Below are 13919 nucleotides of genomic sequence, written 5' to 3' on the forward strand. Positions count from 1 at the left end.
TGTTATCTTTACATGTATCTGAATTTTTATATAATGACTCGAAAAAATTGGCAAAGCAACTTGCAATTTGATTTGGTTTAGTAATTAGGGTTTGATCTGACTTCAACTTTTGGACCATATTACAAGTTTGCTGTTTCCTGAGTCTTATTGCCAGCAATCTACTTGCCCTACTACCCTGTTCATAGTACTTTTGTTTAGTGAATCTGAAATTGCCCTCAATTTTCTCGTTTATTAAACTATTAAGCTCACTACGTAACATTTTAAGATCGGAAAGCAAATTGGCTGTCTGTGCTTTTTTGTGTTGTTGCTCTAGGTGTTTTATTTTGGCCTCCAATTCACACCGCCTAGCCTCTTTTCTTTTCTTCCTGGCACTTGCAAATTATATTATGCGACCTCTAATGTATGCCTTGGTGCAATCCCAGAGAGTTAAAGGCGATATTTTCGGAGTTGTGTTCAACTCCAAGTAAGTATTTAGTTCAGTGTGTATGAACTCACAAAACTGCCAGTCATTTAGGAGTGAGGCATTTAATCGCCAGACTTTAATGTTGTTGATGCTCCTGTACCATCTCTCTGTCATCCTCCTCGCTCCCTCTTTGCACTCACAGTCTTTGTGCATCATTAACACTCACATGAGGAAAACCAAAGTTTTACTGGGCAGAAGATGATCATCAGTGACGCTGTCTTTAAAATACTCTTGTTAGAAATGTACGACTTTAATGTGAAACATTCAGAGTTTTTTCTCTTGTTGTGTTTGTTTGAAGCTGCTTCCTGTTGGCTTCAGCTGTTTGGAGTTTCCATTTTCTAAACTTCTACATTCTGAACCTTCTTCAGCTCTGAACAGATGATGAAACACTGAATGATTTCAAGCACTTTGTCTAATAAACTTACATCTTTCATTCTTTATACAGTGTCTGTGGTTTGTCAGATATTGGCCTTGATTATCTGGCAGCAGCACTGAAGTCCAACCCCTCGTATCCCACAGAGGTGGACCTGAGTGGAACCTACAGCAACCTGAAGGGTTCAGGAGTGAAGCATCTGTGTGGTTTCCTGGAGAATCCACGATGTCGATTTGAAACTCTGGGGTCAGTCAGCATGTTTTAGTTGTGCTGAGATGAATATGATGTGAAAGTTGTGCTGACACTAAACTGCAGACATCAGGCTGATATTATACTGATCCACACTGAGGATCTTCATGGTAAAGTCTGTTTTCTTCTTCTCTGGTTTAGTCCATTGACTGCAGCAGAACAATGTTCACATTTCAAACAGTGATACTCAACGTATGGCCCACGGCCCACACGCGGCCTGCCCACCTTTCCTGATTCAGAGAGAGGGGACCCTGATTAACTGTGTAGCTTCTTCCTCACAGTTCTAAGTATCAGACACAACAATGAATAATCCACAGCTGACTGTCTTTAGCAGGTCAAAGGTCACGGCACACAGCACTCTGTGAAACAGTTTGGAGCAGGAATTCTTGCACATTTACAAACTGACACTGCTGCACGGCATGCTGGGTAATGCTAGCTGCTCAGGTATGGGCGTGCTAATGGCTGTGAGGCTCCGTGGCTGCAGAACACCGAAGAAGAGAAAAGAGAGGTGGAGGATGAAGAAAAGAGGCGGAGATGAAGCAGAAGTTTAGCTCCAGAGAGGAACTGTGTCTGTGTGGGTGGGGCTCAGGCAGCTCCGCCCACACAGTGACAGTGAAGCAGGTGAAGAGTAATAAATGAAGACAGCAGACAGGATTTGATAAGCTGATGTACAAACATATAGAATGATGGTGGCAGCTACAGAAACAGGTCCATACAGACTGAAGCGTGTCTCAGTCTGAATGTACACTGCTGTTATAAGAGCTGTGGAAACTCAGGTCAAAAGGACGTAACCACACTGCTGACAGTTCCAGGGCAGTCACAGAGTTACAGCATCATTTGTGACCATAAAGACAGAAAGCTCATCCAAATCCTGGGATTAAAAGTCTGTCCTGGTGGTGTCCAGTCAAACACGTCTCTGTGAAAGCTTCAATCCAACAGGCTCCAAAGTCCTTCTGCTCATTTCGTCGCCGGGTTCTTGATGCTCCTGTACCATCTCTCTGTCATCCTCCTCGCTCCCTCTTTGCACTCACAGTCTTTGTGCATCATTAACACTCACATGTGGAAAACCAAAGTTTTACTGGGCAGAAGATGATCATCAGTGACTCTGTCTTTAAAACACTCTTGTTAGAAATGTACGACTTTAATGTGAAACATTCAGAGTTTTTTCTCTTGTTGTGTTTGTTTGAAGCTGCTTCCTGTTGGCTTCAGCTGTTTGGAGTTTCCATTTTCTAAACTTCTACATTCTGAACCTTCTTCAGCTCAGAACAGATGATGAAACACTGAATGATTTCAAGCACTTTGTCTAATAAACTTACATCTTTCATTCTTTATACAGATTGTGGAGCTGTGGTTTGTCAGAGATCAGCTGTGATTATCTGGCAGCAGCACTGAAGTCCAACCCCTCCCATCTGAGAGAGCTGGACCTGAGTAATGACTACTCCTGGTTTTCGACCAACAACAACAAGCTGCAGGATCCAGGAGTGAAGCATCTGTGTGGTTTCCTGGAGAGTCCAGGATGTAAACTTGAAACTCTGAGGTCAGTCAGCATGTTTTAGTTGTGCTGAGATGAATATGATGTGAAAGTTGTGCTGACACTAAACTGCAGACATCAGGCTGATATTATACTGATCCACACTGAGGATCTTCATGGTAAAGTCTGTTTTCTTCTTCTCTGGTTTAGTCCATTGACTGCAGCAGAACAATGTTCACATTTCAAACAGTGATACTCAACGTATGGCCCGCGGCCCACACGCGGCCTGCCCACCTTTCCTGATTCAGAGAGAGGGGACCCTGATTAACTGTGTAGCTTCTTCCTCACAGTTCTAAGTATCAGACACAACAATGAATAATCCACAGCTGACTGTCTTTAGCAGGTCAAAGGTCACGGCACACAGCAGACAGTCAGAAATATTCTAACTCTGATCATTTATCAGTTGTGACACTGTGAGACTTGATCAGAGGTGTGATCATCACAGCAGAGGCCTTTGTGTCAAAGTCACTGAGGATCAAACAGAAACACATGAAGCAGATTTTCCTCTTCTGGCTTTTTATAGCAGATAACCTTCAAAATATTCTGCAGTCGATCAAAAACTGAAGCAAACCATGAAGCAACATGTGAACATGAGCTGATGCTGCTGAAGTGAAGCAAAGTTACAGAGGTTTGATTACAGACACAGCTGAGAGTTTGTAATCTGTCATCATTTTAAAAAGTTTCCATGGAACAGCAGAAATGAGGCTTTACTGTCAGAGGCCGACAGCACTGAACACAACAGCAGACTGGTGGCTAATAAACAGTGAATGATGCAGAAACAGATGTTTGAAGCTGTTCTTGGAGTACACTGAGAGAGAGAGAGCTGTGCAGGCAGGAACAGCCAAAGTCAGAGAGAATTCATGAGCATATTGATCAAACGTGAAGCAGAGTTTGGATCTTCTTTTGCTGCTGCTTCACTCAGTTTTGGTTGGAGACAGATGAAACCTGCAGCTTCAGGATCTGTGAGCTGTCCACTTTCAGCCCCGACGGCGTGTCCGTGTACGTGCCGTCGAGTGAACGATCCACGCTCTGTGTTTCCATCTTTGTGTGTTTAGCTGCTCTCATTTACTGTTTTAGCTGTTTGCTGCTTGTTGAAATAGTTTGTGAGCTTTAACCTGAGATTCTGGCAAAATACATTTATATTAAACATCGATTCAGGATTGAATGAATCAACATCATTTTATTCAAATTAAAACCATTTAAATGGGAACATGAATTTTTTACAGCCGCCTCTAATGCTGGGTAATGTCAGCTGGTCCATGTGCAGCTGGCTGTGAGGCTCAGGGAGCGTCTACAAAGTGCAACACTGAAAGAACATCATCCATAAATATTGAGTAAGAACTGGACTCTCATACAGCGAGACTCAAATGCCTTTAAACATCAGCTTATCCTGCTGATCCAAGTCCAACACTGAGTTTGTAAAAACATGTTTGTCAATCATTTTGTTTGGTTTCTGAGGAAAATGATTCAATAACTTGCTGCTAATACACAACATTTCATCATATTTCCTCATAACCCTCTTTTGTCTGACCATTTGATCCCATTTGAATTTGCAATAAAGGATCCACAGAGTTTGGTGACAATAATGACAGTAGATGTTTGTGTGAAAGTGCTGGAAGCAAATGAGTGTGTGATGTTCTTTCAGTGTTGCACTTTGTAGACGCTCCCTGAGCACTGGTCTCACAGCCAGCTGCACATAGAGACCAGTGTTGTTAGTCCAGGTCAGAAGATGACTTGTTGGAATGAAAATGAGCTTGTAGTTTGTCTGCTTTAATAATGTGACTGGAAAAAGGTGTTGGACTTCAAATATGTCCATTTCTGTCACACTTCACCTTTAAAAGTGAAGCCATGTGGTTCCTGGAAGGAAAAACACGACTTTTTCAAGTCTTTGTCCTGTTTTTATGAGAAATGTACGACTTTAATGTGAAACATTCAGAGTTTTTTCTCTTGTTGTGTTTGTTTGAAGCTGCTTCCTGTTGGCTTCAGCTGTTTGGAGTTTCCATTTTCTAAACTTCTACATTCTGAACCTTCTTCAGCTCTGAACAGATGATGAAACACTGAATGATTTCAAGCACTTTGTCTAATAAACTTACATCTTTCATTCTTTATACAGATTGAAGGACTGTGGTTTGTCAGAGATCAGCTGTGATTATCTGGCAGCAGCACTGAAGTCCAACCCCTCCCATCTGAGAGAGCTGGACCTGAGCTACAACAACAACCTGCAGGATCCAGGAGTGAAGCATCTGTGTGGTTTCCTGGAGAGTCCAGGATGTAAACTTGAAACTCTGAGGTCAGTCAGCATGTTTTAGTTGTGCTGAGATGAATATGATGTGAAAGTTGTGCTGACACTAAACTGCAGACATCAGGCTGATATTATACTGATCCACACTGAGGATCTTCATGGTAAAGTCTGTTTTCTTCTTCTCTGGTTTAGTCCATTGACTGCAGCAGAACAATGTTCACATTTCAAACCTTCAAAGAAGAAGAAAAATCCTCCACTGGAAAATTCACTGTGAAACTCTCAAACTCTTCATTGCACCTTAAAGTCTGTGTGACACTGAAATCCAAAGCAAAATGTGCGTTTGCTTTACAGACAGCAGTCCAACACAAACATACACACATCATCCAAAACACAGTCCAACATCCAAATCTCCTCCACTGCCAGCATGAATGATGGGAAAGAGAAGGAGGAACACTCTGACATTCAGGGTTAGAATGAGTTTCATCAAGCAGACTGTGAAGATCAAAGCTGCATTAGAAAGCTTACATGAATGAATGAGTGGACAGAAGTGGACAGAGATCATCTGAAGCACTTCAAAGGCTTTAAATCAGCACATTTCTCTTTATTCTTTATCAACTCTGTTAGTTTCTCTCAGTTTTCTGTGGAATGAAGCTAACAGCAGGCTAATAAGATGCTGACTAATAGGTTTCTATTAAAGGTTGTAATTTGTATATGAAAAAGTGCTTTGGCTCAGCAGGGATCAGCTTACAGGTAGAATACAGCTGCTGGATGGGATTAGCATGTCATAGCTATCTACCAAACTGCTAACTGGGGGATTTCAGGCCATCTATGGATCATTTTTGCTAACTGTTTATTCAGCTTAGGCTCACAGGGCTGCAGCCTGTGCCCTAGCTGTCATAGGGCAAGAGGCGTGGTCCACCTGCACAGGTGAGCAGTCCATCACAGGGCCAACAGAGAGCGACAGAGAAGCACTCCCTCACATCCACACCTACAGCCAATGTAGAAGCACCAATGAACCTAAGCAGCATTTCATTGGACTGTGGGAGAACATCCAACCTCCACAGAAAGGCCCAGCTGACCAACAAGCTTCAACCTACAACCTTCTTGCTCTAAGGCACTAGTGCTAACCACTTTTGCCCATTTCAGCCCAAATCCTGCATCTTCCTGTTTCTGACTCCAGGCCAGCTCCACTAACACTTTCTCATCAGACACTGCCACCTAGTGGAGGAAGTCTTAGTTCCATTTGAAGCTTCAGATTACAGTTAGTTCCTTTACAAAGAGGTGGAGGTGGTGGGGCCACAGCACCATCATCACTGAGTGCCATAGGACACTTAACCTTTGTTTCCATATGCTGGGAACTTCCTGTTGTTCCAAGGAGGACTGGAAAATGTGTGAAAATCTCCCAGTCAGTTCCTCACAGCACACTTCAATCATTTCCCTCCCACAGCATCAGGACCAGGGCTTTTTCTCTCTTTGGTCCCACTAAGAGATTTCCACACAAACACCTCATCAGTGGGACTCTCAGAGCTACCAGCCCTTTGCTACAATCACAAAGCTCTTCATTGAAATCAATGATATCAAAGCTGGAATCAAATGAGTCCAAGTCTTCTGCTGATTCAGCATCACATTCATCTTTGCTCCTTGTTCTGCATCCCCACCATGGACTTCATTCCTTTCCAAGCCAGCCTTGAGTGTCCTTTATTCAGCTCATCCTCTGCTTTACTTTTACACCTGATTTTAGCTGCTTTATCTCTCTTTCAACAGGTTTCTGTGCCTCAATCTTTTTCTTCTCTCCCTCATAACAAGACAGCTTCTTCTGCCTGAGAACATGTTGGAGTGATTTACTAATCCAGGGCTGCTTATTGGGGAAAATACTTCCTGTTTCCAAAGTAATCCCCATTTTTCCCAGAAAGAAATGTCAGTAGAAATCGATGATCTAAGTGAGAACATGAGCCTTTCAAAAGTCCCAGTGGGTGCAGTCAAAGCAGTCCCTCAGTCCCAGTATAGAGTCTTTGGTCCAGACTGGAACAACTGTGTGCCCAGTTTGAGCTCTCTTCAGTGCTGTGACCTGACAGACCCAGAGGGGCCATCACATCACATTTAGAAGCTCCCCTGATGGAGCCACAACACATGTCCAATACTTAGTCTGTCTTGTTGGACCAACTGGAAGAAATGATTCAAGGACTTAGTCACAGAACAGAGATTCAAATCTCCAAAATCCAACTGGCTGCATCAGGACATATAGTCTGAAACTCTGCACAGTTTCCTGTTTGAAGCTGCTTCCTGTTGGCTTCAGCTGTTTGGAGTTTCCATTTTCTAAACTTCTACATTCTGAACCTTCTTCAGCTCTGAACAGATGATGAAACACTGAATGATTTCAAGCTCTTTGTCTAATAAACTTACATCTTTCATTCTTTATACAGATTGCAGAGCTGTGGTTTGTCAAAGATCAGCTGTGATTATCTGGCAGCAGCACTGAAGTCCAACCCCTCCCATCTGAGAGAGCTGTACCTGAGCTCCAACTACAACCTGCAGGATCCAGATGTGAAGCAGCTGTCTGATCTTCAGCAGAGTCCAGACTACAGACTGGAGACTCTGAGGTCAGTAGAGTGATGGAGTGAGTGGGTGGTGCTGTCAGCAGTATTGTACTAAACACAGTCAGTATGAAACAAAGATCCAGTGTTTCCTGTAAAGCTGCAGCTTCTCAGTGAAGCTGTGAGAGGAGAACGGTGACAGGCTTCAGGATTGGACACAAACACTTCCTGTTTCTCACCTTTATGGTCACCATAGTAACGGCTGACACGCTCTGATCAAACACTGTCAACAGCCAATCAGCTCTCTGAACAAAGCAGCACGCAGACCAATGACTGCATTGATTTCCAAGTTTAAAGCAGTGAAGAACACAGTCTGTAGGTGAGGAAGAATTTAGTGAGAGCAGATGTTTGGATGGAATTCCTCCAGTTAACAGCTGGAACCGTCCATCTGGATTGTTGGGCTTGTTGTTGGGGTTCCTACAGAGCTCAGAGTGGACACACCAAGGTTCTTCTAATGAATGAAAGTCCAAACTCAAACTAGGAGGGAAAAACATTTTCAGCAACTTCAATAAAAATCCAAAGATTAGAAAAAGTGAAGCAACAATGAGTCCTAGTACAGTCCCAGCACTGACGTCCCTGCTGCTCTTTATACTGGATGTGCTGCATCACTGACTGACAGCTGATGAAGAGTCTCTGGAAACACTCGTTTATCTCCTCTGCTCTTCCTCCTTCTCTCTGCAGGAACTGGTGATGATGGTAAACAGGACGGTGTGTGTGCTGAGAGAGGAGCAGCTGTGTCCTGATGATCCAGAGAGGTTGAAGCAGCAGCAGCTTGTGTGTAGAGACGCTCTGACTGGGCCATGTTACTGGGAGGTGGAGAGGAGAGCTTCATCCAGCAGTGACTGACAGAGGAATGAAGTGCAGATGACTGTCAGTGCTGCAGAGTGAACTGCTCTGAGAACAGCTCCACTGTCAGACACAATGTAGAGTCCAGCATCAGCCCTGTGTGTCCCTCTGGATCTGACAGAGGATCATCAGTGTATCTGGACTGCTCTGCTGCTGCTCTGTCCTTCTACAGTCTCTGCACAGTCTCTGTCTCACTCTGGAAAGATTTTACAACTTGTTGTAATTACAGAACGTTAATATAATATTCAAACATGTGATCTTCTCTTTATTTCTGAATCTTTACCAAATAAAGAAAAACCAAACTAACAAACAGAAGCTGTCGTGTCCTTTTTCACCACATCTGTGAATCTTTTCTGTGTTTTTCCTCTTTTCCTCCTTCCTGCAGCTCCATCTTCATCATTCTGTGTCCAGTATATGTGAACACGTCCAAAGCATCTGAGCCTCATGTTACCCGTTTGTGTGAGTTACGCCTGTCGTTGTGTTGTGGTGTATAAATAAGGGGCAGGAGACAGCGCTGGATCTCCGACTTCTTTACTCTCAATTTCTGCAACATCTGCAATATCTAGAAATGCAAACCTGTGAGCTGTGTGTGTTGTGCGTCTGCTCGGCCACCTCTCCTCCGGCCGTGCTGGAAGCAGCTGTGCGTTTGACAGTTTTATCGACTCGACAATAATCGAACAAATTAAATGTTCAAAAATATCAACTTAAGCACTTCAAAGTCAACAAAAAGCTTAAAACAATGAAATAATATTTCACTGACAAAACAACAGCTCATAAGAACGATACACAAAATAATACAGGAAACAAACAAATAAAAGTTATTAACCAGGATCCATGTTTTTGTCACAAACACTGAATCAGCTGATTCACTCTTTATGTTTCTGAGTTTGTTTTGTGATTATAGTTCTGGTTTCTGTTTCTGTGTCTTCACTGTGTCCCACGTCTCCTTACTTTGGACTGTCTGTCCTGTCACTGAAGGTGTCTGCCCAACAAGGACGTGGTGCTGAATGCATCCAGACCCCTGCTGACTGTCTTTGCAGCTTCGGTCAAAGGTACAGTGTCCACTGTGACCCTGAGAGCAGGACACAGCCAGAGGTGAGTCAGCAGTTACAAACTAAATGCTGCTGACATGAATCAAACTGCTGGATAACCCACTGCTCATGAAAATGGCACCTTTCTGTTGCTTTTTGAGATTACTGAGAATATTTGAATTGTGACTCAGATGGCAGATCCAGGCTCTCAGCCTCCAGCTGAAACTTCCAGTCCTCCCCCAGCCAGAAGCTCTGATGCTGGGCTGAGAGACTTTGATCCTTCCCTGGATCCAGAAATCCAGGAGGGAGAAGGAGAACAGGACCTCCTTCCTGATCTGGAGAGGCCTGAGGGAAAGAAAGATGGAGCAGACAGAGCTTTGAACAAATCCAAACCTCCTGAGCTTCACCTCCACAAAGGTGCAGACACTGATGCACAGATTCACATGTGACACCTGCAGCGTCCAGCTTGTGCCGCTGACATTATCTCCACTCTGATACAAGCCTCATTCACTCGCTCACACACGTTCATACAATCACCTTTTCCTCACAGTCACACACATGAATGTAATGAGGGGAACTCGGGGTTCACTGTCATTCCTCAGGATCCTTTGATATGCAGACTGGAGGCTCTGTGGATGAAACCACCGACTGTCTGAACCACTCTGAAGTGTTCATGATGGACTTCATCCTGATTAACACTACAATACTTGTTAGAGGCCTTTTATATGTAATAATATTCTTTTCCATTAAAGCTCTGAACATTCTCACTCTTTCTTGACCAGGTGTGACAGGTGAAGGACACCGGCGAATAGGAGGACAGAAGCTGAGAGCCATTAGTCACATGACTTCAGCTGCTGCTGCCTCACCAACCACTGGCCCCTCGGTGAGTCTAGAGTTACAGCAGTGACCACAGGAAGTGCACACGTGTGATCTAAAGCTACATGTGGGCCTGTGACCATCAGTCTTCTCACTGTGGTAGACGGGTTTGTGAGTCCCTGTGATGCTGGGAGTGTCCAGGACAGTCGCTCCTGATCGGGTCTCTCATGGAAAGCTGGTCCCAGGAATTCCTGGAAAATTCCTCCACAAAAGAGAACTGGGAACATAAGTGCAGAGTGACAGAGGTGCTCAGCAACCCTGCTGTTATATGGGAATAGAACCAGAATAGTCGGCAACCACTTGAGTTAAGTTAGCCAAAGAGATGCGACTCAGACTGACTTCATCATGTTGGCAACGTGTCTGCATTGATAAATTCCAGTTATTGACAAATCAGAGAATAATTCCAGTCATTCAGAGACAGATTGTGATTGTTTGGAGGATGTAATCGTTTCCCTTCAGGGAGCGTGTTGGACGCTCAGTGTCCGGGTGATTAGCTGATGCAACTACTTAGAATCAGTTTGTGAATATGAAGAAAATCAGTGCAGTCACTGGACAAACTCTGATTCTTCCTAGTTTCACTCTTGTTTCAGTCCAGTGTGACTGAGGTGGTAAAAAATGATCTGACTTTTAGCCACACAGCTGTCTGCTAGAGAAAAAGCCTTTGTGCACAACTTTCTTAAAGGCAAACGGCACCATGTTCACTGCAGCTGCAGCAAACGCAGCAAAGAGTGAAAGTTGGACTGAGAATGTTGTGACTGTTTCATGAGAAAGAGCAGGAAAACAAGCATCACACACCCAGACACAGTGCTGGGATTAGAATTAGACTTTAGAGCCAAATGTAGGACAAAAGCTTTAATATGAAAGAGGAAAACCCAACAACAGCCAGAGCATGAAGCTCAAAACTATACCAATCACCAAGAAAGCTGACAGGCCTGTGACACGTCAGAGACGCCGTTCAAATCATAAAGAAGTTGGTTTATTGACAAAATGTAAAAAACCAAAAGAATCAAGTCAACCTTCAGTTTCGAGCGAGTAGACCAATCAGGCACAGCAGCAGCTCTAGAATAAGCAACAATTTGATGTATTACAAACAACCTTTCATATACACACATACATATGGCTCATATGCTGTTTAAAAAGGGCTCAAAGACCCAACAGATTACACAAAGTACAAAAACACTTTCATTCAGACAACAGTCAGCTGTGCACGAGACAGAGAGCCGACTACAGTTAGTAACATGGACTCACTTTGTTTCAGACACGACACAAAGTAACACAAAGCCACAAAGAGCAGAAACATCAAAAAGGAGGCAGAGCAGCAGCAACTCTCCATGAGCTGTGAGGCTAACAGCCACCCACACTTCCTGTGATGCATAATGAAAACAACATTAACCTGAAGGATGATAACAACAGAAAGAAGTCTAAGCTAACGTTACACAGCGCTCACACAGCGCTGACTGTACAGGCCTCACACAGCTACGACCTGCATCCACAACACCTGATTCTACTGAACACAAACAAGTTAATGATATATGAGCAATCCAGGGAAGGCTTCCAGGAAGGTGAGGATCCAAAGACAGCTCTACAACAGCATCAGTCAGCAACAATGTTACTAATCACTGACTCTTTCATCCTTTTATACTCAATCAAAAAGTGCTGTGTTCACATTTGTTTCTGCTGAAATCCAGACACTGAAAATGCGTCTTTTTAAAGTTTGAATAAACTGACTGAACTTGTCACGAGTCCAACCGTGAGGAACACTTCCCCCCATGACACATCACAGGACAACGTCTCAGTGGAGGGGGGACAGTAGCTCAGTTTAGGCAGTCACACTCAGAATCGATGCCTCCAGTCAGGGTCAAACGTGGTCCTCAGAAACCTGCAGATGTTTGGGCCAAGCTCTCACTGGTCTCTGCGTCTGTAGACTGAGCTGATGTTTCTCCAGGTGTCTGGTAAAAGGACGATGCTGCTGTCCAATGAGGCGAGGAGAGAAGTAGCCAAACAGGCGAGAGCCGTGAAGGAGGAACGGCGGGCAGCTCTGGATGCCCGACATAAATACCTGATGAGCAGGCTGGCAGACGCCGGCAGCCTGGAGGAGGCGGCGGTGGAAGACGCCATCGTCTCTGATGACAGAGTAAGTTCAGAGACGTGATCCTTCCTCAGAGTTGAACCTTTGAGTCATTAATGTCTGATTCTTCCAGTTCAGTCTGATCCATGAATTCTTTGCTGCAAACGGATCCAAGAAGCTGATTTTCTTCTATCAGGATGTCAAACAGGTAACTTTGATCACATTTCAATGACTGACACATGAAGGTCTAACCGCTCTTCATAATCTGCTGTCCTGTTTGTTGCAGCGTACTTTGTATTCATATCTTTTAATATCTGCCTTTCTCCCAGAGTCTGTCCTCCCGTCAGTCTTCCTTTGTGGACGCATCAAACTCAGCTGTGGCTCAGAGGAAACTCTTCCTCACTACGGGGAACTCTGAGGTTGGCTTCAGCTTTTTATGTTTAGTTCATGTGAGAATCACAGAAAAATGCTGATATGAGTGGAAGCTTCTGCTGGGAAATTGGCAAAGAGCAGATTATTGAACAGCGAGGCAGACAGTTCATTTCAGTGATGCCAGTTTATTAGAAACGAGGACTGTGGGGCTGCTGGAAGTCAGGACGGCCGTTCTCTGGATAAACCTGACAGCTGAGGTGGAGAGCAGGATTTATCCACAGACGGCTTCTTCCAAGCAAATGTCCTGAACACACCTGAGCTGAGGGTTACACAGTGTGTCCTGTGTGATCTCTGCTTTATGGTGGTTGAATCTCACAAATGTGACCATCAGACCTGACGACTTATTTGTGATGTTTTAATTAAAAATATCCTGGGTGAGGTGTTTGGGGCATGTCCCATGAGGAGGAGTCTCCAGGGCAGACCCAGGACACACTAGAGAGGTTATATCTCTCAGCAGGCCTGGGAATGCCTCAGTATTGTCCTGGATATGCTGGAGGAAGTGGTTGTTTAGGGAGGTCTGGGATTCTCTGCTTAGACTGCTGCACCTGTGACCCGGGACCAGATAAACAGGAAATGGATGTTTGAAATTCAAAGAAATCCTCTTTTAATAATGAGGAAAAAAGACAGCAGGAGATCCATCGCAACTAACAAAACACTTCAAACACATCAATGCATCAACTTTAATCAACTTCATTTGGTTCAAATGAAGGAATCTAACAAAGCACTCACTAAAATGAAACACCAGTTAGTTTCCCGAGCTCAACAGGTCGAACACCTGAGTTTGGTTTGCGGTGCAGTTTTTATTTCTTCTAGATAACCTGGGTTATTTGCACAGGAAGTTTTTTAAATGTATTTCTTAAGTACGATCTTATATGGGGGTTGATTTTATAGCATAACAGAATAATGTAATAACTCTAATAGAGTATAAAACATTTGCAGAATGAAGTACAAGGTGAAGAAAAGTCAGAACGTCCCTATTTGAAAATACAGCCTCAGAAGGTCAGAGATGGACAAATTCAGCTACAGAAACATGTGGCCATTTTTTTAAAGCCATAGAGCATATTACAGACGACACAAAGAGCAAACACTGTAAACTTCTAACCACAGACCTCACACAGCTCACACACGTCAGAGTGAAGCTGTCATTTCCTGAAGCTTCCACACAAGAGAACTGGCAACAAGGTGGAGTCCTCATGGATCACTAGCAGAGAAAT

At 43.8% G+C, this 13919-nt stretch overlaps 2 protein-coding genes across 2 annotated transcripts in view; both read left to right on the forward strand.

The window, feature by feature from the left end:
- The window catches only part of LOC146681980 (NACHT, LRR and PYD domains-containing protein 12-like), a 427057-nt gene that overhangs the window by 44078 nt on the left and 369060 nt on the right, over positions 1–13919 (forward strand). Inside the window, exon 5 of the mRNA XM_085448432.1 lies at positions 909–1082. Within this exon, the coding sequence (XP_085304558.1) occupies positions 909–1082 (174 nt within the window). The remainder of the gene's footprint in view (positions 1–908; positions 1083–13919) is intronic.
- On the forward strand, positions 9281–13024 carry LOC146681981 (dynein axonemal heavy chain 5-like). The gene is made up of 6 exons (XM_085448496.1): positions 9281–9393; positions 9521–9746; positions 10112–10212; positions 12151–12339; positions 12407–12481; positions 12603–13024. The coding sequence occupies exons 2-6, from the start codon at positions 9521–9523 to the stop codon at positions 12744–12746; spliced, it is 735 nt and encodes a 244-aa protein (XP_085304622.1). The 5' UTR covers positions 9281–9393; the 3' UTR covers positions 12747–13024.

This window comes from Copadichromis virginalis, linkage group LG23 (assembly GCF_057382275.1).
Source record: "Copadichromis virginalis isolate Kocher_CV1m ecotype Utaka linkage group LG23, C_Virginalis_male_GT1.1, whole genome shotgun sequence".
Lineage (NCBI taxonomy): Eukaryota > Metazoa > Chordata > Actinopteri > Cichliformes > Cichlidae > Copadichromis > Copadichromis virginalis.